At 45.8% G+C, this 22,707-nt stretch overlaps 1 protein-coding gene across 3 annotated transcripts in view; it reads left to right on the top strand.

The window, feature by feature from the left end:
* The window catches only part of NFX1 (nuclear transcription factor, X-box binding 1), a 261,059-nt gene that overhangs the window by 76,211 nt on the left and 162,141 nt on the right, over positions 1-22,707 (top strand). For all 3 annotated transcript variants that reach the window (XR_004538087.1, XR_004538086.1, XM_033930649.1), the window contains exon 10: positions 16,624-16,841. Coding sequence is in view for 1 of the 3 variants with exons in the window: in XM_033930649.1 (XP_033786540.1) it covers positions 16,624-16,841 (218 nt within the window). In the remaining 2 variants the exon portion in view is untranslated. The remainder of the gene's footprint in view (positions 1-16,623; positions 16,842-22,707) is intronic.

Below are 22,707 nucleotides of genomic sequence, written 5' to 3'. Positions count from 1 at the left end.
TCTACATCCACTCCAAGATGCACTTTTGTCCCGATGGTCTCCACAGGCAAATTCTCCACAGAAACCATTGATCTGGATGGCGGAGGTGCATCAAAGTTTGTGTTAGTGGCTCTGGTCAAAGTCGCTGGATAAAGGCGTGCCGCTCTGCATATTCTTTTGGGTAATCCTCACGACATTGAAAGGGTCACCCATTTCAGGGCCGATGGTTTCCCTCACAAAGGAGCAACCGCTTGGAGCTGTGAACTATTCGTCTAGTCCTGCAGATGTGGGAAAACACCCTGGAAGGCAAAATGGTCTGGTTTTTCTCAGACAAACTGGAGGCCCAGTTGTTTCACTGGGCAGAAGTCCACCTGCAAGCTCTATCAACAGCGTACTTATTGGGAGTGGACACTATACAGGCCGACTAAGCCGGCAGACCCTAGACCCGGGGGAGTGGTCTCTGTCTCTGAGGGCCTTCGACAACCTTGTGTGTCGGACAGTCGCATCCAAAATTTGAATTAATGACATCGGCAGTGTACAAAACAGTTTCTTGATTCTTCAGCCAAAGATTCAAACCCAGAAATGCTGGCATGGATGCTCTAGCACAACAGTGCCCAGAGAAAGAGCTGTTGTACGTTTTTCCCCAATGGCCCATGGTAGGCCGGGTCATTCGAAGAATAGCCAACCATCTGGAGTTGGTTATCCTGGTTGCACCACTTTGACCACTTCAGCTGTGATAGTGGATCTGGTTTGTCTGTAGAGGGACAAGTGTCTCAAATCGCCACTACATCCGAAACTGCTCTCGCAGGATCTGGTTTCCCTGAAGAATCCGGAATGCTTTAGGCTTCTGGGATGGCTCTTTAGAGTGCAGTCATAATGTGGAAGAACTTCTTGAAAGTGGTTATGGCTACCTTCCTTGAATATAAGAAACCAGCAACTGTCATGGCCTATGCTAAGTCTTGGAAGATGTTTCAGCGCTGATGTTCTAAGGAGATTTTGGAGCTAGTGAAGACTCCAATGTCAGTGGTCCTAGTGTTCAAGATTGACAGGGGTTTAGCTGTTGGCTCCCTCAAAGTACAAATGGCAAGACTCTTGTGTTATAGGGCTCGAATAGAAAAGATCCAGATGTTGCCAGATTTTTGAAATGAGTATTGCAGCTGCATCCTCCTCTGCAATAGCCATTCGCGATGTGGGATCTTAACTTGATTTTGCAGATCCTCAGTAAGGCTCCGTATGAGCTTTTGCGAGAGTCGTCTTTGATAGATTTTACCATTAAAACATTTTTTTTTAGTAGCTATTACTCCAGCAAAAAGGGTTTTCTTAGCTACAAGTTTTGTCATGCAAAAAACCCTTCCTCAGGTTTATGGAGGTAGGGATCTCCAGCCACATGATCTCTTCCTTCTATCAAAATGGTCTTGGACTTAAACGTAAATCAGGAAGTTCAACTACCTGCGTTCCTTCCATAGGTTCACAGTATTTATTTATTTAAAAAATTTATATACATATAAGGCCTATACAGTTTACATAAAAACATACATAAGATTGGACATTATATACATGTTCAATAAAGGGAAGAACATTTTGCTCTTCAAAAACCACCTCATACAAATTAAAAAAAAAATCTATTGCATTAAAGCATAAACAGGTAGTAATATCTACACTTTATCTCATCATAAGAAAGCATTTACAAACAATTGTGTTTTCAACAGTTTCTTGAAACCTAACTGCACATAAGCGTAGAGCTCCCGGCAAAGCATTCCAAAGCTTTGCACTTGCTACTGACAACATAGTGTCACTAATTCGGGAATGAGAGCTTATCATCCTAGTACCCAAACTTAATTTCATACTATGTTCTGACCTCAAACACCTTCTAGGATGATAAATTAAAAAAAAATCCTGATGTATCTGATGTACTATCGACAGAATTTTATAGTGCAGATTGGCAGCCAGTGTAACTGTTTTAAAATTGGTGTCGTGAGCCATTCTGGGCCTACCGGTAATTAACCTTGCTACAGAATTAATAAGCTGCTGCAGCGCCCTCATCTTCACTTTTGCATAATATTCAAAAAAGTGAAGACAAAGCTTTGGTATTGCTGGATGTTAGGAGAGTTCTTCATTACCTAGAGGTGGCGAATGATTTTCGCCTCTCAGATCATTTTTGTGCTAATGAACCCTAGCTGCTTGGGAATGACAGCCTCTAAGGCTTCTAGTTCCAGGTGGATTTGTGCAGCTGTTGCTTCAGTGTACAGTATATTGAATGTGGTAAACTACCACTGATCACTTTGAGAGCACCCTCTATGAGGGGAGTAGCTTCTTCATGGGCAGAGTCCTGGGCAGAGTTGCCCAAAGAAATTTGTGGTCCACCCTTCATACTTTCATGACCCTTCTACAGAGTGGAGATGGCAGCACAAAAGGGCTTCACTTTTGAGTCCTCTTTGCCCACAGCAGGCTTGTCTGTTCTGCCATAGACTCGGGGGACTGCTTTGGTACATCCCACTGGTTCACTTATTCTTTTTGCACTAGAAGAGAAGATTACATTCTTACTTTGATAATCTTCTTTTTAGTCGAAAGTCTTGAAGGCCTGCCCTGTCAGATTTCAATTAGTCTGCTTGCAGGCTCAGACATGTATGCATTTCTGGATGTTGGTGTCTGTTGGCAGAGAGATTTGAATAGTGCTGATTTATTTCTCTGTTTCAATGAGAAAAGTGAGAGACTAGAGAGATACATAAGTGTTAGTGCTGGTTGCACACAGGAAGCTTCACTAGAATCTAGGAGAACCTGTTACTCTGTGCCACTCTGGTACAGGACATCGATCCTCTCAACCGAGGCAGGTGTGGTAACAGCCTTCCCATGAAGGTAATTGGCTTGTTCCTTTCCACCTTGTTTTCAGTTATGATTACATTGACATTGGCATTGACTTGTTGCAGATCAGAACAGAAATGGTTTGGTTGGGAAGTATCCCGTATTCTGCCTCCTTATTTCTCATCTTACAGGAATTGTCAAACTGCTTTAATACAAACTGAGGAGATGGAGCTCACCCCAGAGATGCAGGAGGCAGAGCTGAGATAAAAAGGTAGATAATGCCTTCTACAAACTTATGAGTAAAGGAGAATAACCCACTAGTTCAAGACTCATCTGCATTTCTAGTAGAAAGAAGATTACCAAGATAAGAACCTAATCTTCCGCTTAGGTAATCATGTCTTTGAAATAAACTTCTCAGAAGACGAGCAAGCCAAGATAATCTCACATGTGGGTGATGTATCTATGGAGCCCCAGGTGTGGATGCTTAATAGTGTGTATATTGCTTTAAAAGTTGAAGATAGCACCCCACTGCACATTCATGGGTGCCTTCCCGATGACCTCATGAGTGTGGGACCAACAGTCTGTTTTTATCTGTGGAAAAAGGGAGACATCATCATTTGTAGCTTCTCTCAGCCTGAATTTTGACAGAAGTATTTTTAATCGTAGGGTGCCTTCCCAATCTGATTTTCATCAGTTTTTTCCTTTGTGAAATATTTTCTCTCCTTCCCTTGTGCTTTTTTAGACTTTTGAACAAGTTTTAAGTTTTTTTTTGTTTTTCGCAGTTTGCTTAGGTCTGAGTGTCAGTCATGGACTACCTTTTCTTCTTTTTATATGGCGAATGGCTCTTTTTTCACCACTGAGTTGTTTGATTTAGCCACAATCAGTTTTCCTTCCATGTCATCAAAAGTTCTCAGTGGTTACAGGCATTATCCCAGGACAAGCAGGCAGCATATTCTTGACTGATGGGTGACGGCACCGACGGAGCCCCGGTACGGACAATTTTAGAGTGATTGCACTCTAAGAACTTTAGAAAGTTCTAGCTCGGCCGCACCGCGCACGCGCGAGTGCCTTCCCGCCCGACAGAGGCGCGCGGTCCCTCAGTTTCTTAGTTTCCGCGGAGCTAAGAAGACGCGTTTTTTTCAACGGCTGTTGAAACTTTTTTTCTATTGCCTTCCTGCTCGCGTAAACTTTTTGCCTTTTGGCCTTATTTCGTTTCTTTTTTTCTTTTGTAAAAAAAAAAAATATATTTTTTCTTTTCTTAATTTGATTTTCCCCGGCGGGGCCTTCTGCCACCATCGAAGCCTCGGCCTTCGATTTGGCGGAAGCCGTTTTTCCTTTCATGCCCCCTCAACCGGGTTTTAAAAAGTGCCAGCGGTGTGCTAGGCCTATATCGCTCACGGACCCACACAACTGGTGTTTACAGTGTTTGGGTCCTGAGCATCAGGCCTCTACTTGCACCCGCTGTGCTACTCTAAAAAAACGGACATTAAAAAATCGCCAGATACAGCAGCGATTACTGTTCGGTACCGAGATGTCCGACCCCGTTCCTTCGACTCCGGCTTCGGCACCGATTCAGTCGGCACCCTCGTCTTCGACGCCGCGTGATTCCACACCGGCATCTCAACAGTCAGGTAAGCCGGCTAAGAAGCCTTCCCCGCTGGAGCGTCTTCCGGCCTCGAGTGCAGTGAGTCCAATCCTGCCGCCTGTAAGACGCCAGCGGAAGCGCTCCGCCCCTATAGAGGTGAGTCCCTCGACATCGGGCTCCTCATCTCCGGGGCGTCGAGCGGCACCACAGGTACCGCAGAAGAAAAAAGCGGTACCGGTGCCATCCCTCGATGACCGCATTACGGCCATCCTTCAGGTGCAGCTTAAGGAGCAATTAGAAAGGCTCCTTCCTGCTATCATGACACCGAACCTTCCGGTGCCGGCCCGCACCGAGCTATCGGTGCCGGTTGTTGAACAACCCGTATCGATACCGATTGTGGAACCCGTGTTACCCGCTTCCACTGTTTCGGTACCGCTTCACCTAACCTCATCGGTATCGATGCCAGTTCTTGCACCGGAGCCGAGAGCTCACCATCAATCGGTACAGACTTCGGCACCGGTGCGACCGATAACATCTCCTGACTCGGTATCGATGAGGTCGGGTAAGTCGGTGCGCAAAACCCGACACATACAAACTTCGACACCTGAGTCTCGGGACCATTCTCCCCATGTCAGGGACCCTGATCTGTGGGGAGACTCAGAGGAACCCTTTCTTTCTGAAGGTGAATGTTCCTCAGAGGAGGAGGATTCGGCTGTCCCTGACCCATCCTCCAAACAGGTCACTTCCTCTTTCTCCTGTTTTTTGAAAGAGATGTGTGAATCCTTATCCATTCCTTTGGAGGCTGAATCCAAAAAGTCTAAAGCTTTTTTGGATGCCCTTGATTTTGATCAGCCTCCAAAGGAATTTTTGAAACTTCCCCTTCATGACATCTTGAGGGAAACTTTCTATAAGAATTTAGAGACTCCTTTAACTGTCCCAGGGGCCCCACGTAAACTGGATTCTCTATATAAAGTAATTCCCATTCCTGGGTTCGACAAACCTCAACTTCCACATGAATCATTATTTGTCGAGTCCACCCTTAAAAAGACTTCAGGAGCCAGTGTATATGCATCTGTCCCTCCTGGCAGAGAAGGAAGGGCCATGGATAAATTTGGTAAGAGGCTCTACCAAAATGCTATGTTAGCAAATCGAGCTAGTAATTATGCTTTTCATTTTTCTTTTTATTTAAAGCATCTCCTTACCACCATGGCTTCTTTCAAAAAATATCTTCCTTCTCGAAAGCATCCCTCTTTTCACACCTGCTTGTCGTCTCTTTTCCAATTACGTAAGTTTATGGTTAGATCCATATATGACACCTTTGAACTTACATCCAGAGCGACAGCAATGTCGGTGGCTATGCGCCGTTTGGCCTGGCTTCGGGTATCCGAGCTTGATGTTAACCATCAAGATCGGTTAGCCAACGCCCCGTGCCTAGGGGATGAGCTCTTTGGGGATTCCATGGACTCAACCACACAAAAGCTCTCGGCTCATGAGACGCGCTGGGATACCCTGCTTAAAAATAAAAAGAAGCCTCCTCCGCCAAAACCATATAGGCAGCAGTCAGCCTATCAACGCCGCTTCACAGCTCGTCCATTAACTACCACTGCTCAGCAACCCAGGCGTCAGAGGCAACAACAACGTCAGCCTCCCAGACAGCAGCAGCAACAACAATCTGTGAAACAACAACCTCAGCAGAAGTCACAGCCCTTTTGACTTCATTCTCCACAGTATAGCCAGTATCCCTATTCCTGCTCTCCTGCCTCAGCCTATAGGAGGTCGACTTTCTCTGTTCCTCAGCCGGTGGGAAGTAATCACGTCGGACCAATGGGTCCTCAACATCATCCGCCACGGCTACTCTCTCAACTTTCAGACTCTTCCACCTCAAAGCCTGCCAAAAGAGTCTGCTTTGAACAGTCCTCAATCGGCCCTCCTTATTCAGGAGGTCCAATCCCTCCTCCTTCTGAACGCTATAGAAGAAGTTCCTCTGGATCAAAAGGGGCAGGGATTCTACTCCCGTTATTTTCTAGTCCCCCCAAAAAAACAGGAGATCTCAGACCCATCCTAGATCTTCGCGATCTCAACAAACATCTGGTAAAAGAAAAATTCAAGATGCTTTCTTTAGCCATCCTTTATCCCCTTCTAAATCAAAACGACTGGCTATGCTCCCTCGATCTCAAAGAGGCTTACACTCACATACCGATCAATGTAACCTCAAGACCATATCTCCGATTCATGATCAATCATTGTCATTACCAATACAAGGTACTGCCCTTCGGTCTAGCCTCATCTCCAAGGGTATTCACCAAATGTCTCATTGTGGTAGCGGCATTTCTACGCTCTCACCACCTTCATGTATTCCCTTACCTGGACGACTGGTTGATCAAAGCCACATCCGCTCAAGCAGTTCTCCTGGCCACCAACCAAACCATCCACTTTCTACAAATTCTGGGGTTCGAGATCAATCTACCCAAATCTCATATCATCCCCACTCAAAGACTTCAATTCATTGGAGCGATCCTAGATACACTCCAAATGAGAGCTTTCCTACCATCCAATCGTCTTCAGACCCTTCAGTCTCTATGTCAGAAGGTGCTTTCACTACCTTCCATTTCAGCCAGACAGATGATGGTACTCTTGGGGCACATGGCATCCACAGTTCATGTCACACCTCACGCATGTCTTCACCTGCGCACTCCTCAATGGACCCTTGCTACTCAGTGGTCCCAAGCGTCGGATCCTTGCTCACGACACATATCTGTGACATTATCTCTTCGTCAGTCTCTTCAATGGTGGTTGGTATCCTCAAATCTATCCAGAGGTCTTCTGTTCCATCAGCCTCCTCATCAACTAGTCATCACCACCGACGCCTCTCTGTATGCATGGGGAGCTCACTTGAACGAGTTCCAGACTCAAGGTTTTTGGACAGCCCAAGAAAAGAAGCATCAAATCAATTTCCTGGAACTCAGAGCGATGTTTTACGCCCTCAAGGCCTTCCAACATCTTCTCTTTCCTCAGGTCCTTCTGTTGTGCACAGACAATCAGGTTGCGATGTACTACATCAACAAACAGGGTGGGACAGGCTCTCGCCTTTTATGCCAGGAAGCCCAGAAGATCTGGACTTGGGCCATAGATCACCATCTCTTCCTGAAAGCTATATACATTCAGGGAAAACAGAATTCCTTAGCGGACAAACTCAGCAGAATTCTCCAACCTCACGAGTGGACACTCGATCCTGTAACTCTGCAGTCTATCTTCACCCAATGGGGCACTCCTCAGATAGACCTCTTTGCAGCTCCTCACAATCATCAGCTGCCCCTATTCTGCTCCAGACTTTACTCTCCGCACCGTCTAGCAGCAGATGCTTTTCTCCTCGACTGGTCGAATCTGTTCCTGTACGCCTTCCCTCCTCTGCCTCTCATGTTGAGAACCTTGTTCAAGCTCAAGAGGGAACGAGCCACCATGATTCTAATTGCTCCGAGGTGGCCCAGGCAACATTGGTTCTCCCTTCTACTTCAACTCAGTTCCAGGGAACCTTTTCTTCTTCCTCTGTTTCCATCTCTGCTTACGCAACAGCAGGAAACCCTTCTACATCCCAACCTCCAGTCTCTACACCTGACAGCTTGGTATCTCTCGGGCTGACTTCGACTGATGCTCTTTTGTCGCAGCCCGTTCGTTCCATTCTGGATGCCTCCAGGAAACCAGCCACTCTGCAATGTTACCATCAAAAGTGGACGAGATTTTCTTCCTGGTGTCTTCTTCATCATCTTGATCCCACTTCCCTGGCAGTGGAGACGTTGTTGGATTATTTACTTTCTTTGTCCGACTCTGGCCTTAAGTCCTCTTCCATCAGAGTCCACCTCAGTGCCATTGCAGCTTTTCATGAGCCAGTCCATGGTAAACTTCTTTCAGCTCATCCCCTGGTATCCAGGTTCATGCGTGGGCTTTTCAATGTGAAACCACCTCTTAAAGCCCCTCCTGTTATCTGGGATCTCAATGTGGTTCTTTCCGCCTTGATGAAGCCTCCATTTGAACCATTGGCTACATCTCCTTTCAAGTTTCTCACTTGGAAAGTGCTTTTCCTTATTGCTCTTACCTCTGCCAGGAGGGTCAGTGAGCTTCATGCACTGGTCGCAGATCCACCTTTTACGGTTTTTCACCATGACAAGGTGGTTTTGCGTACACATCCAAAGTTTCTCCCTAAGGTTGTCTCTGAATTCCATCTCAACCAATCCATTGTTCTACCTGTTTTCTTTCCAAAACCTCATTCTCATTCTGGGGAACAAGCTCTGCATACTTTGGATTGTAAACGAGCTCTAGCTTACTATCTAGAGCGTACGAAACCCCACAGATCAGTTCCTCAACTTTTTCTGTCCTTTGATCCGAATAAATTGGGACGTCCTGTTTCTAAACGTACGTTGTCTAATTGGCTGGCAGCGTGCATTTCATTCTGTTATGCTCAGACCGGGCTGACACTGGAAGGTTCTGTCACGGCCCATAGAGTCAGAGCTATGGCAGCATCTGTAGCTTTCCTCCGTTCCACTCCTATTGAAGAAATCTGCAAGGCTGCTACTTGGTCCTCAGTTCACACTTTTACATCTCATTATTGTCTGGATGCATTCTCCAGACGGGATGGACACTTCGGCCAATCTGTTTTGCAAAATTTGTTTTCATAATGGCCAACCTTCCCTCCATCCCTCTTTTTGTTAGCTTGGAGGTCACCCATCAGTCAAGAATATGCTGCCTGCTTGTCCTGGGATAAAGCACAGTTACTTACCGTAACAGGTGTTATCCAGGGACAGCAGGCAGATATTCTTGCGTCCCACCCACCTCCCCGGGTTGGCTTCTTAGCTGGCTTATACTAACTGAGGGACCGCGCGCCTCTGTCGGGCGGGAAGGCACTCGCGCGTGCGCGGTGCGGCCGAGCTAGAACTTTCTAAAGTTCTTAGAGTGCAATCACTCTAAAATTGTCCGTACCGGGGCTCCGTCGGTGCCGTCACCCATCAGTCAAGAATATCTGCCTGCTGTCCCTGGATAACACCTGTTACGGTAAGTAACTGTGCTTTGTGCCCAATGCAATTGGACCATATCTGGTTCTGACATTCATTCCTAGTGTATTCAGCATTTGGGGGCCAGGTCACAATCTTAAACTGTCTTCTCTGTTTGCATATGCAGAAAAGAACATAGAAATCCAGAGAGGCTCAGAAGTAAAATATTTTTGGTACCAGGTCTTATTTGTTGATGTTGGCATTGATAACTGCATTGAAGCCTACCCTTGCATCGACATAGAGGTCAGCACCGAAATTGGCATCGGGACCATCAACCCTAATGGAATAGAGACCTGTATCCTCTACCTGCCTGTGCTGTGCATCGAGTGGGTCTCCAATTGCCTTGACACCGATGTTTGAGCAGGGCCACCAAGACCGATCAGCATTGAACTCAGCACCAAGGAGACATGGAGATTTTACATCTTCCTCATCCGAACCAAGGAATGTTGATGCTGTGCATCAGGTGAAGGCCAAGAAGCACAAGCATCACTGTCCCTTGACGCAGGTGCTGGGAGCTCTAGGGCATCAACAGAAGTGGTATCCAAGAAGTGTCGATGCCAAGAGCAGTGCTCCCTGTCCATTTAGGAGGTTTTGATGTGCAGGCCTGATCCAGTTCACAGTGCTGTCTTTTGGCCTTCATGAAGCTCCAGCTACCTTTCAACGCCTGGTTGACTGCCTTCTTAAGCCAAGTCAATAAAAATGTTTCATAGGATGACAGGAAATCCAGTGCTTGGGGTACTTGGTAGGGAAAGGTCAAATGAAACCTCAGATCTGGAAGGTGGAAGCCATTATCCAGGTGCTAGTACCCTAGACCAAGAAACAGGTGCGAGCCTTCCTAGAGCTCGTTGGATACTTCAGGCTATTTATCCTTCTGTTTGCTGAGAAGACAAAACTACTAACCCACCTTCTGCTGAAGAATGCCCCAAAGGTTCAGTGGACGTCAGATCTAGATGCCATATTCCAAACTCTGAAGAAATACATCTGCTCAGAGCTGGTGCTGGTCAGCCCAGTCTTCATCCAGACGTGTTTGGTGCAGACAGATGCCTCAAGTTGGACTCAGAGCCATCCTTGCTAAAGAAGTGAATGGAGAAGAAAACCCCAGTGGCCTATATTAGCCACAAAGTATTCCCTAGAAAGAGGTGTCCACAATGTCTACGCCAACTTTGCAGACTGTTTCCACTTCGGCACCCCAGCCTTCATCGCTGGTTTACCTAGACAGATGGATCTGGGTCATGCTCCAGCAACCTTTGGCGGCCTTCTGGCTATGCCACTTGAAAGCCTAGTGCACAAGGCCCTTAGCCGATGTCTGTGTCGATGTCTGCCCATGCAGGTACTACTTTAACATCGATGGAGGAAGCTTCACCAGAGTCTAGGAGAGAACCTGTTTCTGTGCACCACTCTGGCACAGGACATCGATCTTCTCAACTGAGGCAGGTGTGGTAACAGCCTTCCCATGATAAAATTTTAATTGACACCGATTGTAAGTCTATTGTGGATCTACATTACTTTGAGAAGTTGTATAGAATTCCATTAGACCCCTACTCTCCAGAGGAAAGAAGATGATCTCTATTAGAGAACCTTTCCTTCCCATCTTTTGTCAAGGAGATGGTAGCTGCTATCCCAATTCCTTTGGAGCTGGAGGAAAAGCCCAGAGCTGAGATGTTTGAGGTCCTGGACCAAGTCATCTCCTAGAGAAGCTGTGACTGTCCCTCTTCACAGGATCCTTAAAGATGTTCAAGTGAAGAATTGTGAATTCCCTCTGTTGGTCCTAGTCTTCTCTTTAAAAAAAAAAAAAAAAATTGACACCATGTACTGGATCCAGAGTGCACCAGGTTATGATAAGCCTCAGCTGCCTCTTCATTTCTTGGTTGTGGAATCCATGCTCAAAATGGGCCAAGAGTTCTAGAGACTATGCCTCGGTGCCCCAAGGCAGGGAAGCTAGAATTTTGGACTCGTTTGTACAGAAGATGTATCAGGCCTCTATGCTCATCTCCCACATTCAGTCATACCAGCTCTACAAGAGCATCTGTTTGCGGACCTTGGTGCACAGGTTGTTGGATTTGGCAGATACTCTCCCTCCGGAGCAGGCTAAATCACTTTACCAGTTGGCCGGGAAACAGAAGGCATGCAGGAAATTCCTGGTTAGGGGTGCCTATAATACTGTATATACTCAAATATAAAACAATTGAATATAAACCGAGGTATCCTTTTTCCCCCTCCAAAAAAGGGGGGAGGGGGGAGAGAGGAAGGCTGACTCGAATATAAACCAAGGTTAGAAATTTGGGTTATCATGGTGAGCTTTTTGGGATGTGTGTGCTAAAGGGTTATCTGAGTAAACAGGATAGAGAGAGAACAGGGGATGGTCTTGCTGGGAAATAGGTGGAGGGAGAAAAAAGCTGGGAAGTTTCTACCCTGAAAAGAGAGCAATGAAAACTCGAGGTTCAACCTGCTTGGATAGAGAGATCAAGACTAAGGAGTTTTTCAAGCTGGGCTGGATAATGAGACTCAGTCCGAGGAGGATGAAGGGGTTCTTGTGGGGGTTTTTTTATTGGGGGGGGGGGTGGAGACGGTCTGATCTGTAGCATAGAGGTCCCAGCCCTTTAATGGGAAATTGTACACTCATTATGGAGAGTGCAGAATTTAGTCAGCTGCCAGTATGTCAGCAGGACTTAACCAGGAAATGCTCTGACTGCCATGACACTACCTGGGTAGTGCCGAGGCAGTCCAGTGGAGGAACCAGCAGTTATGTGGGCATCTGCCAAATTCTATGTCCACATAGCTAAGCAGGCAGATCAAATCACAGAAAAGGCAGTTCTATCTTTGCTCACTTGACTCTGAAGGTGTGGGCACTGAATATTGCCTGGTAGTCGCATCACTTCTGGGCCAACGTTTGACCCCTGGATATTCGGTAATGGTGTCCATACATGGTCTGGCACTCAATTCCCAGGCTTAATTCTGTCCATGGCTGTCAGTGGCTTAAAAACTTCTGACTACCGAGGAGCTGAAAATCAACTGATATATTTTTTTCACAGAATTTCTACAGGAGTAACTTCTTTGTTATTGCTTGGTAATATTTTAAATTGAGCTATTGCACTAGTTTTTGGAGTAATATTGGAATTCAGTTTAAAAAAAAACACCATACCTGCTAGAAACCAGTACAGTTTTGTCCCAGTGCTACCTCATGCTTACAGAGTGTTACATAAAACAGACTAAAACCTCAGATAGTTGCTGGAGATGCTTCTTGAATAAGGTGGGTATTGCAGCATATGTGGTAGAATTTCTGAAGATGTAGCCTTTATGAAGTGTCTGTTAATGGAAAACCATATTCTGAGATCTTAGCATTTGTGCTGGTGGATTCTGATTATGCATCGGGTCCTTCTATTACTCTTTGATTTAAACAAATTATCCGTACCTGCTAAGTTACTGGTGACATCTACATGAGAAAACTGAGCAGTCAAAGTTTGGATTATTAGATAGCAATCAAGAAAGTCTTACCACAAATGCTACTTAAGTTGATGCCTCATTATTAAATATGATAAGCATAACATCTGTCTGCTAAGCTTTGAATTTTTCTTTCTTTGGTCTATTTTTGTTTTTCTGCTTCTTCTTTCTTTTTCACCTGTGCGGCCTCTAGCCTGCAGAACAGAAACATGCTAAATTGTTAGGTTTACATTCAAGTATTTACAGTACTGTCCGAGTATAAACCAAGATACCATTTTTGCCCCCCCCCCCCTTTTTAGGGAGAAAAATGATAACTAAAATATAAACCATAGAGTTTATATTCTACCATTCCTCCCCTTGCCCACCAGCCCCATGCCCATTTCTCCTATCACCCCTCTCCAGCACTATGCCACATCTCTTCCTCCATCATGATGTCCAACATTTTTCCCCCTTTCATCCCCTTCAATCTGTCCCTCTGATCCCTCTCCACCACCATATCCAACATTTCTCCCTCTCATCCTTCTATTCTCCATGTATCTCTACCTCTTTCCTCTCACTCTCTATGCCTGATTTTCCTTTTTTCCTTTCCCCATGTGCACAATCTCTTTCCCTCTCACTCACACACCCAAGCCCAACAATTCTCCCATTAGTGCTTCCTTCTAGAGAGTTGCGCGGGGACAGAAATCTCACCAGTCCCCATCAAAGTCCCACCCATCCCCGTGAGGAATCCCCTCCGTCCCCACCCATCCCCGCAAGGAATCCCCTCCATCCCCGCCCGTCCCTATAAATGTCAGAAATAGTTATTTCATTTAATTATGCTTCTGAATTAAAGGCTCTGGTAGAAACCCATTTACAAATAAGCAAAGAGACTTTATTAATTTGGAAATATTAATTGGGAAGAATACATACTTTGTAAATGGGTTTCTACCAGAGCCTCTAATGTTTATAAATTTTTATCAACACAACTAATATACTACTTTATCCTGAAGCAAAAAAAAAAAAGAAATAGAATTTTTTTCCTGATTTCTGCTTTCCTCATGTTCTCATTCAATTCCTTCCATCCACTATCTCTCTTCTCTCTGCATCTTCCATTTGCCCTGTTACTGTGCCTCTCCCTTTCTCCCCTCTTCCAAATTGATCTGGCACCCATCTTCTTCCCTCCGCTCCCCCATAGTCTGGCATCTCTGTCTTCTTCCCTGCCAGCGTCTTTGCCCCACTCTCTCTTCCCCATTTCCCTTCAGCGTCTTCTCCCTACTCTCTCTTCCCCATTTCCCTTAAGCGTCTTCTCCCCACTCTCTCTTCCTCATTTCCCTTCAGCGTCTTCTCCTCACTCTCTCTTCCCCATTTCCCTTCAGCATCTTCTCCTCACTCTCTCTTCCTCATTTCCCTTCAGCATCTTCTCCTCACTCTCTCTTCCTCATTTCCTTTCAGCGTCCTTTTCCCCCCCCATCTTCCCCATGTCCTGTCAGCGTCCTTCTCCCCCCTTTGTCTTCCCCATGTGCTTTCAGTATCCTTCTCTCCCCCTGTCTTCCCCATGTTCTTTCAGTGTCCTTCTCCCCACCTCAGTTTTACCCATTTCCCTTAAGCGTCTTTTCCTCTCCACTCCACCTTTCCTCCCTTTCTCCCTCCTTGCCCTTACCTTCGTGGCGCTTCCCCGCCCGACTGACAACAGAACAGGCCCAGTCTGACAAACCTCCCTGCCCTGAATCCAGCTGCTGTAAGAAGGTAATTTAGATTCGTGGCTACAGGGCAGGGAGTTTTGTCGGACCGGGCCTGTTGTCGGTCGGTCGGTCAGGGGAAAGCGCCACGTAGGTAAGGGGATATGGCAGGCTCTGCACCCCCCCCTAAGGCTGCCCCGGGGCGGACCGCCCCCCCCTTGGTACGCCACTGCCTTGAATTTATCCTACCTGCCCTGCCGCAGCACACAGCTGACCGAAAGTCTTCCCGATGTCAGAGCTGACATCGGAGGGAGGGAGGGCTTTGCTTAAGCCTTCCCTCCGACATCAGCAGTGACATCGTGGAAGACCTCCAGGTCGGCTGTGTGCTGCGGCAGGGCAGGTAGGAAAAAGAAGATGAGCCTCGCGGCTTGAGTGCATCCAACCCCGCGGGATCCCCGTGACCCTAGGGGGCATCCCCATGGGATCCCTGTGACCTGAAGGGGGAACCCGTGGGATCCCCGTGGGTCCCGCAGGATTCCCGTCGTTCCCGTTCAGCTCTCTACTTCCTTCAGTGTTGAGTTCGTGCTCCTCTCCCCCTCCCTGCCATCCAGCCTTTGTCCCAAAATTAAGTTGTATGCCGGAGATCCCTGACTGGCCGCCCGCCACCACTGAAGCTGCCTTCCTGCCTGCCCGCACCCCCCCCTGAAGCTTACCCAGTTGCTTGTTGGAGCTGCACTTGCTCCCTCCACCAGCCAGCGAACTGCTTGCAGGGAAGGCACGAGCAACGATTCACATGCTGCACGTGGCTGGCCCACACGCCTTTCCTCTGACATCAACTTTGCACGGAGTTTGCTGAGTGTGAAGGGAGCGAGTGTTGCTCCAACAAGTAACTGGGTTGGCTTCAAGGTGAGAGGGTGGAGGGAGGGATTCCCGGCAGTGGCTTCAGCGGGAGGAGGGGGGGAGATCCCTGGCACAGCGACTGCTACCAGGGGGGATTCCTGGCACAGCGACTTCTACTGATGGGCAGGGAATATCCTCTGCCATGGTCAGACCGCATACCCCCAACAAGCGGCCCGTGTACCCCTAAGGATATGTGTAACACCTGTTGAGAAACACTGGTCTAACAGCCCTTCCTAATCACTCACTCCTGCCCATTTTTGCTGTGGAGAAAGAATGGACAACAGTGAGTGGGAATCGTTTCTGTCCTAATGCGAGGCTAGACCACTAGGAAATTATTAGGCCTGGGGGGATGTTACTCTTGCTTGAGAGGGAAGGAATGCTAGCTGCTGGCCAGTGGCGATAGGGGTGCAGGTAGAGATTGACATGGTAACCAAACATCGCAGTTTAATCCTGACAACAGAAATAGAAACGCCCGACTCCCTGTGGACATGGGAACAAAACTTTTCACCACCTACGGGAGCGGTAAAAAGCTTTGTTCCTGCGGGGACCTCCTATCACAGCTCCCTGAGTTACCCACCATCCCTACCCCCCTTGTGGCTCCAGCCCCCCTCGCTTGCGGGACCTTGAATTTTTTTCCCATCTGGTTGCTTGCACATTTATTTGGGCCAAAAACAAAAGACAGAGGTTGGGAGCTTTATAAGGTTTTGTTTTAACTTTTTCCTGTCAGCATTAGCTGACCGAAGTTACCCAGATAACTCTAGCCAGATAGTTCTCCTTTTATTCAGTAGCACTTTACAAGTTGCCTGCTCTGTGAGGTTTTGAATATTGACTTTTAGGCTATTGTGTTCTTTTTGCATGATGGTGGAATTTTTCATTATGTATGCAGGCTTTATTGAAAACTAAGATGGGGTTATAACAAATTGGCTAATAACCTTGTGGTACTGGGAACTTACCTGTGGCACAGAAAGGCATAGGATTGTCATGTTTCAGTATGCTTTCTATTATAATTAATAACCCAAGTCTCTGTTTTATTGTGAGCAGTTTTCACAATATACTGTACTGTGCCATAACCATGTCATCGTATAGCTGCCTTTTTTCTATAGCATAATGACCCAGTTTCTCTGTTTCTCTAAAATGTTGTTCTCCTCTAATCTTTAATATTGTTTTGTAATGCACACTTGTTCTTTTTTTTTTTTTTTTCTTGTATTGTCAGAAAATTAAACTGTGGGAGGCATGGCTGTACTGAAGTGTGCCATCCACAGCCCTGCCAGCCTTGTCCACGACTTCCACAGGTTGTGCGCTTCTGTCCTTGTGGACAGACTCCTCTTAGCAAGCTACTTGAGCTAGGCTGCGTAGACCGTAAAACCTGCATGGACCCCATACCGTCATGTGGCAAGACATGTGGCAAACCTCTACCCTGTGGTTCCCATGGTAACTAAGATCTTGAGTATTTTAAAGATTTAGGATTGGTATTCAGTAATTAACAGCATTCACAATACACACAATTTTCATTGGTGCATCATTTATAAACATTATCAACTGAAGTATCAAATGTGTAAGCTTCCCAAAAAATTTTACAATTTGTAGTCCTAAAACATCCTGGGCTCCAACATAACGCTTAACAGCATGTTCACGTGCCAAGTACTGAGATTTGGTTTCCATTAACATTCTGAGATTTCTTTTTAATGTACACTTTATGCTCTGATTCTCCAGTAACATGGAAAAACTTTTCAGGAATTAAGAGACTTGGATGGATTCTTGTAGCCTGCAAATGAACATGAAAATTGGAAGCTGTCAGTCTGAAAGGAAAATATTGGATGGAAAAATAGGAGGCTAGGGGCACTTTATTCATCAGCAGTTCTGTTTTGCAGCAAGGTTAAAATCTCAAGGAAATGTCTTCTAAAGATTTAGGAAAAGCTTTAAATTTCTTATTGTCCCTCCAGACCAGTCCAGATTCTTGGGTGTATGCTCTTTTGCTAGTAGGTGAATATTGAACTTATGAATTATGACTTTGCTTGTATACAGTATTTTGTCTTGCCTAGAAACAGCCAGTATATCCTTAGGCCTAAATTCTCTATTAGTACGTTTAACTTAGGCGTGCTTTGGACGTCCGGTAAACGTAAATACCAATTAACTATATTTAGGCGTGAGATAGACGTCCCGCGAAATAGACGTGCGCAAAATAGACGTCCCTCGTCGCGCAAAATAGACGTCCCTCAAAATAGACGTGCGCAAAATAGACGCAGGTTTCTGAACCGTCTCTAATGGACCCGTGATAGACCTGAGTACGGGTTTGTTTTTTGTTATTTGTTTTTTTTAAAAATTATACTTTATATATACTCTTTATTATCACACATTCAGCATTGATAAGTATAGGATGATGAAAAACATAACTAAAACACTGTATCAGAATTGTACAATTTACCATTAATACAAGGAAAAGAAATATGTTATGTTTCAAAGGAAAACTAGAAAATGAAACGTACCGAGTGGGTGTTGAACTTACATTATCAGTAATGGAAGGTGGGAACCAGTAGATGTGTGCTACACAGAAAGCTATACAAGAATGTCATACTCACCTCATATTAGAAGTGGAAAGGATAGGACTTTGAACACCATATAGACTTTTTATAAACTTCGTTTAACTTCCACAAAGACTGGCAGGAAAGGCACCCTAAGTCATCCAATAAGCTTTCTCTCGATTTGCCAGAGACATTATTTCAGAGAGGATAGTTTAGAAGTGATATCTTGCTCCAAAGAACACTCTCCTGGTCTTAAAACATTCCTACTATCAGCTCATTCTTCACAACAAGAAACAGAATCAAAACACAGATTAAACCTGAATGTGGCTTCCAGTTCACAGGAAGAGGAAATAGCAAGCAGCACAATGCTGATCTCATTGTGACATCATCAAGGTGCACCTGGAAGGTAGATATACCACAAGTAAAAGACAAGCCGGGACTTGAACTCACAACCTACAGATGATCAATATAGTGCTTTTACTCACTAACCTACACTTGTGTCTCTGGTTCCCCTGTCAAAGCATACCTTAGTGATGCAATGATTACCCCTTGTCAAATCTTGTACCTAAAGCCATTTCTGGAGACTCCCATTCCCAAGTCCCCACCATAGCTCAGTGCTTAAAAGCACTGCCTGTATCTTCCAAAGGTCAGGAGTTCAAGTCCTGACTAAGGTTACCAAAGACATAATATTTTTTTTTTCCACCCACCCAAACATGCATGTGAACCTCACTTCCCAATCTTCACTTATTTAATTTGTCATTGTGTTTGGTGGAGGTGGTTCATTCTGCTGTACTTTTTTGTATAACAGCGATATCGGCGTGGTTTAGGATGTAATTAACAGTGTTGATGTAGTGCGGAATTGCCACCGTAAGCACGCCCAAGCGGCACAAACACGTCATCGCGTTTTTTTGCGTTGTGACATCATAGAATCGGCTGTTCTTCATACGCAGTTATTTCCTCTAAAATGGCAGCTAGGAGACAGCCAAATTTCTCCACAGAGGACTCCAGGCTGCTGGCCAGGCTCTTTTTAGGGCATGAGCACCACTATTTTAGAGTGGCAGGCCATCGCAGGTCATACCTGCAGTTCAGGGACTCCTGGACCCGCCTGACCCGGCGGTTCAATCGTAGAGCCTCCTGTCCCAGGGAAGTAAGTATTCCAAGTCAGGCCCTCACAAATAATCATGTAAAATGTAATGATGGAAACCTGTCTCAATCAAATTGTTCATGTTTTTGTGGGCAAATTTTGATTCCTTTTAAAAACTACAATTGTGCATAATAAATCTTTTACATTGAATACTGAAATTAAAGCACATCCCAAAGGAGCAGTAGTAGGATTTCAAATGTCAAATTCAGCTCCTAGAAGGCATCTATTCCATTCACAACATGCACACAACTAATTTTTGGGTCACAAGCTTCGCATTTGTAATAGAAACATCTTGAAATCAACTTTGCCAAATTGCTGCTATGTCATTTCAAATACCTTCACCTTTCCTGGATCAATCTGCTGGTCTAGGGAGATAGTGGCATGACGTTTAAAGTGACAGCGTCAGTACCCTGACGTCAGGGGTTTCAAGCCACGCTGCTCCTTCTGACCAAACTATGTTATTGCCCCTGCTGTATGATTGTAAGCTCACCAGGACATGCTGTAATGTGGGGCAGTGCTGATAGGCTACAGCCTCAGCACCCTGGGGTTGTGAGTTCAATCCCACACTCCTCCTTGTGATGCTGGCCATGTCACCTCAAACCCCCCCCCCCCCCCCCCCACTGTCCCAGGTACAGTAGAGAGATAGCGATGCCTCCAGCACAGAAAGGGGAAAGAGCTGGAGTACGTGAATACATTCATGTAAAACATGTGGCAGAAGGGGGTAGAGGCAGGCAGCAAAGCGGATAGCGGCTCTTGGAGGGCAGCGTGCTCCATTTTTATGTGCTTATAGAGGTCAATACTTAAGTAAACATGTTATGCCACAGTGCTAGATGGCACTCATCATATCCCTCCCTCTCTGTTCTTTCTCTCTCTCTCTATTATCTAGGTTGAGGATCTCAGGAAAAGGGGGCGGCTGCTGAGGCGCCAGGAGCGGGCCTTCCTTGAGGGGGTGAGGGAGGAATTGCGCGCTGAAGCCGGTGAGTAATGAGTCCAGCGTGTGTTTCTTTGTGATCAGCCTACCAGAATAAATAGATGAAAATGCTTGAGTAGCTGTCAACCATTCTTAATCATAAAATCTGCAGTAAAGCTGCTATTGTGATATCATGTCACAATGGCTTTATGGTGTTCTACTTGCCTCACTTACTTACGCTACATTTTGATGTTTACAGTGGAGTAGGTGCTTTGCATCCTGTTATTAGCATTTGAAGAAAATAACGTAGTAAATAATGTCATGTTCAAAAGTGTTGTTGACATATCTGACTGTATCCTATTTCTCTCTTGTCAAGCAGCACCGCAGGCACCCCCTCAGGAGGCCCCGCAGGTGATGGAGGGAGCCCCACCCTGGTCCTCAGCAGAGGAAGAGGAGATGGAGGAGGAGGAAGAGGAGGAAGAGGAGGAGGAGGCCTGGCAGCCCTCAGGACCGCCCACACCACCACTGCCCCCTGGACCTCCACCACTGCCACCTGGACCTCCACCACTGCCCCCACCACTGCCCCCTGGACTGCCTGCCCCACCACTGCCCCCTGGACCCCCACCGCCTGCCCCACCACTACCTCCTGGACCACCACCACCATCCCCTGTTGGACCTTCCCCTTCCCCCACCCACAGCCCTTCCCCTCACTCTCCTGCCCTTCCTGTTCCCATCCCACCCCCTTTCCTTGCTGTTCCCCCCCAGGAGCAGCCCGACCAGCCTCAGGAGGGGGCAGCCAGGGAGATGGCGGCCTACTCTGCCATCTTGGAGGAGGTGCAGGTAATGAGAGGGTGTGTGGAGAGGATGGAACATGCCCTCTTGCGGCTGGTAGCCGAAAGAGGGCATGGTGCCAGCAGCCATACACCCTCTCATTGACTGCACCTCCTTCCGCCCCCCTCGCCTGAGGTAGCTCAAGCTGCTCTTGGGGGGCACCTACCCTCTTTCCCTGTGTTATGTGTATGTAAATAGTTATTTAAAAAAAAGTTTTAAGTTTTTAAAAGTTTTAAAAAGTTTATATTTTAATAAAAAAGTTGGTTATAGTTTAAACTTTCCTGTGTGGTTTTAACCATGTAGCATCAGCAGTTTAGTGGACAGAGTCCAAGGTAGATAGGGGTTCAGGAGGGACTGCTGAATGGGCCCTTTTCAATATACAAGAAGGTGACATATAGAAAGTTTGACAATCTTTATTGGGGTCTGTCATTCATTCTATTACCTGCTAGCCACTCTGATGTCAAATCATTGCAGAATCTAGGAAAAAAGTAAGTGAATGCAAGGGTATATGCAACTATAGGTAGATAACGACATCTCAGCTATGATGTGCAAAATAAGGCAGTCCCTGTTCCAAAGTAAATGGCTACATAAGGAAGAAAATATAAGTCACTGTGGTAGATTTGTTGTTAAGGAATAGGGTTACTGCTACTAAGAGTTGGCTCCACACCAGGAGAATCCAAATGAGACATGTGGGTTTTTCTTCCTTTCACGGAAGGTGATGGAAGTAAAGGCCACATACCTCAATCTATCCTCCTGGTTCTTGAGCTGCACTATTTTGGTTAAGCAGGTGTGGAAACCACAAAGATGCTCACAGCTGCACTGCTCTCAGTAATACAAAACTCCATCTGACAATACTGCAGTTGCCTGTTTAAGACACCTGAAAACAGAAAAGAGGAGAAGCTGGTTTACACAAGGTTCACAAACAGGGGGTTCAACCCCCAAGGTCCATATCTATCCTCCCTTCCCTGAAGCAATGTGTTAACCTCATTTATGTTGAGCTGCTGTTTGTGTGCATATAACAGCAGGAATGCGTGCCATGGTGTTCTATGAGGCCAACATTATCAATTTACTATTGTTCCTGAAAGTCATCAAGGATACCTGTGTGAAGAGAACAATAGAAGTGTGAAACATTTATTTCACTCATCAGAAGAGTGACTCAAGTGAAGAATAGTAGAGTATCATTCTCACCTACAACTGTTTGGCTAGGTGCAAGCTGGTGTGCTGAGCTGATGAGCAGAGTTAACCTGAAATGAAGAATAGAGAAACTGTTAACAAAGATCTATGTCTCCAAAATGAAACACTGAAGTTGTGGCAGAACACACACCTAGAAGTAACAGAAGTGCTAACATACCTTTAGACTCCTTATTAAAAATGGCAGCCATTAGCCACTCATTAGGAGTTTTCCACCTGAACCATGTACACTGATTGGATGTCCACTGAATGGCAGTGTTCCCCCCCCCCCAACACACCCAACCTGTTCTTATCAATGAGTTAGTACACAGAACCATTCCTCACCTGATTTTAACTTGCCTGTAATTTGATTCTACAAAGAATTAACTTTAGCTCTATGAGTAAACCCTCTCAGATGTATGAACACATCCATTTTACTTATATATCCATATTTCTACCAGCAAAATTTCTACCAGCATGGTCTTTATCAGTCTTCTCAGTCATTTTTGTCAGCCCTGTGGAATGAAGAGTAAGAGATATCAGAAATAAAATAACTATTATAAACAATAGCACACAATGAAAGCCCATAAAGAGAAGTCAGTTTTTGCTGGTTGGTTTCTTTAGTTCTATCATAAGGACACCTAAGTAGCTTACAAAATATCATTCTCACCTGGACTTACTATCTGAGCTACTTCTAGAAAAGATAAAACAACATATTAG

The sequence above is a fragment of the Geotrypetes seraphini genome, chromosome 2 (genome assembly GCF_902459505.1).
Source record: "Geotrypetes seraphini chromosome 2, aGeoSer1.1, whole genome shotgun sequence".
NCBI classification, from domain to species: Eukaryota; Metazoa; Chordata; class Amphibia; order Gymnophiona; family Dermophiidae; genus Geotrypetes; species Geotrypetes seraphini.
Note: the sequence above shows the minus strand (reverse complement) of the source record. Positions and strands in the feature narration are given on the sequence as shown.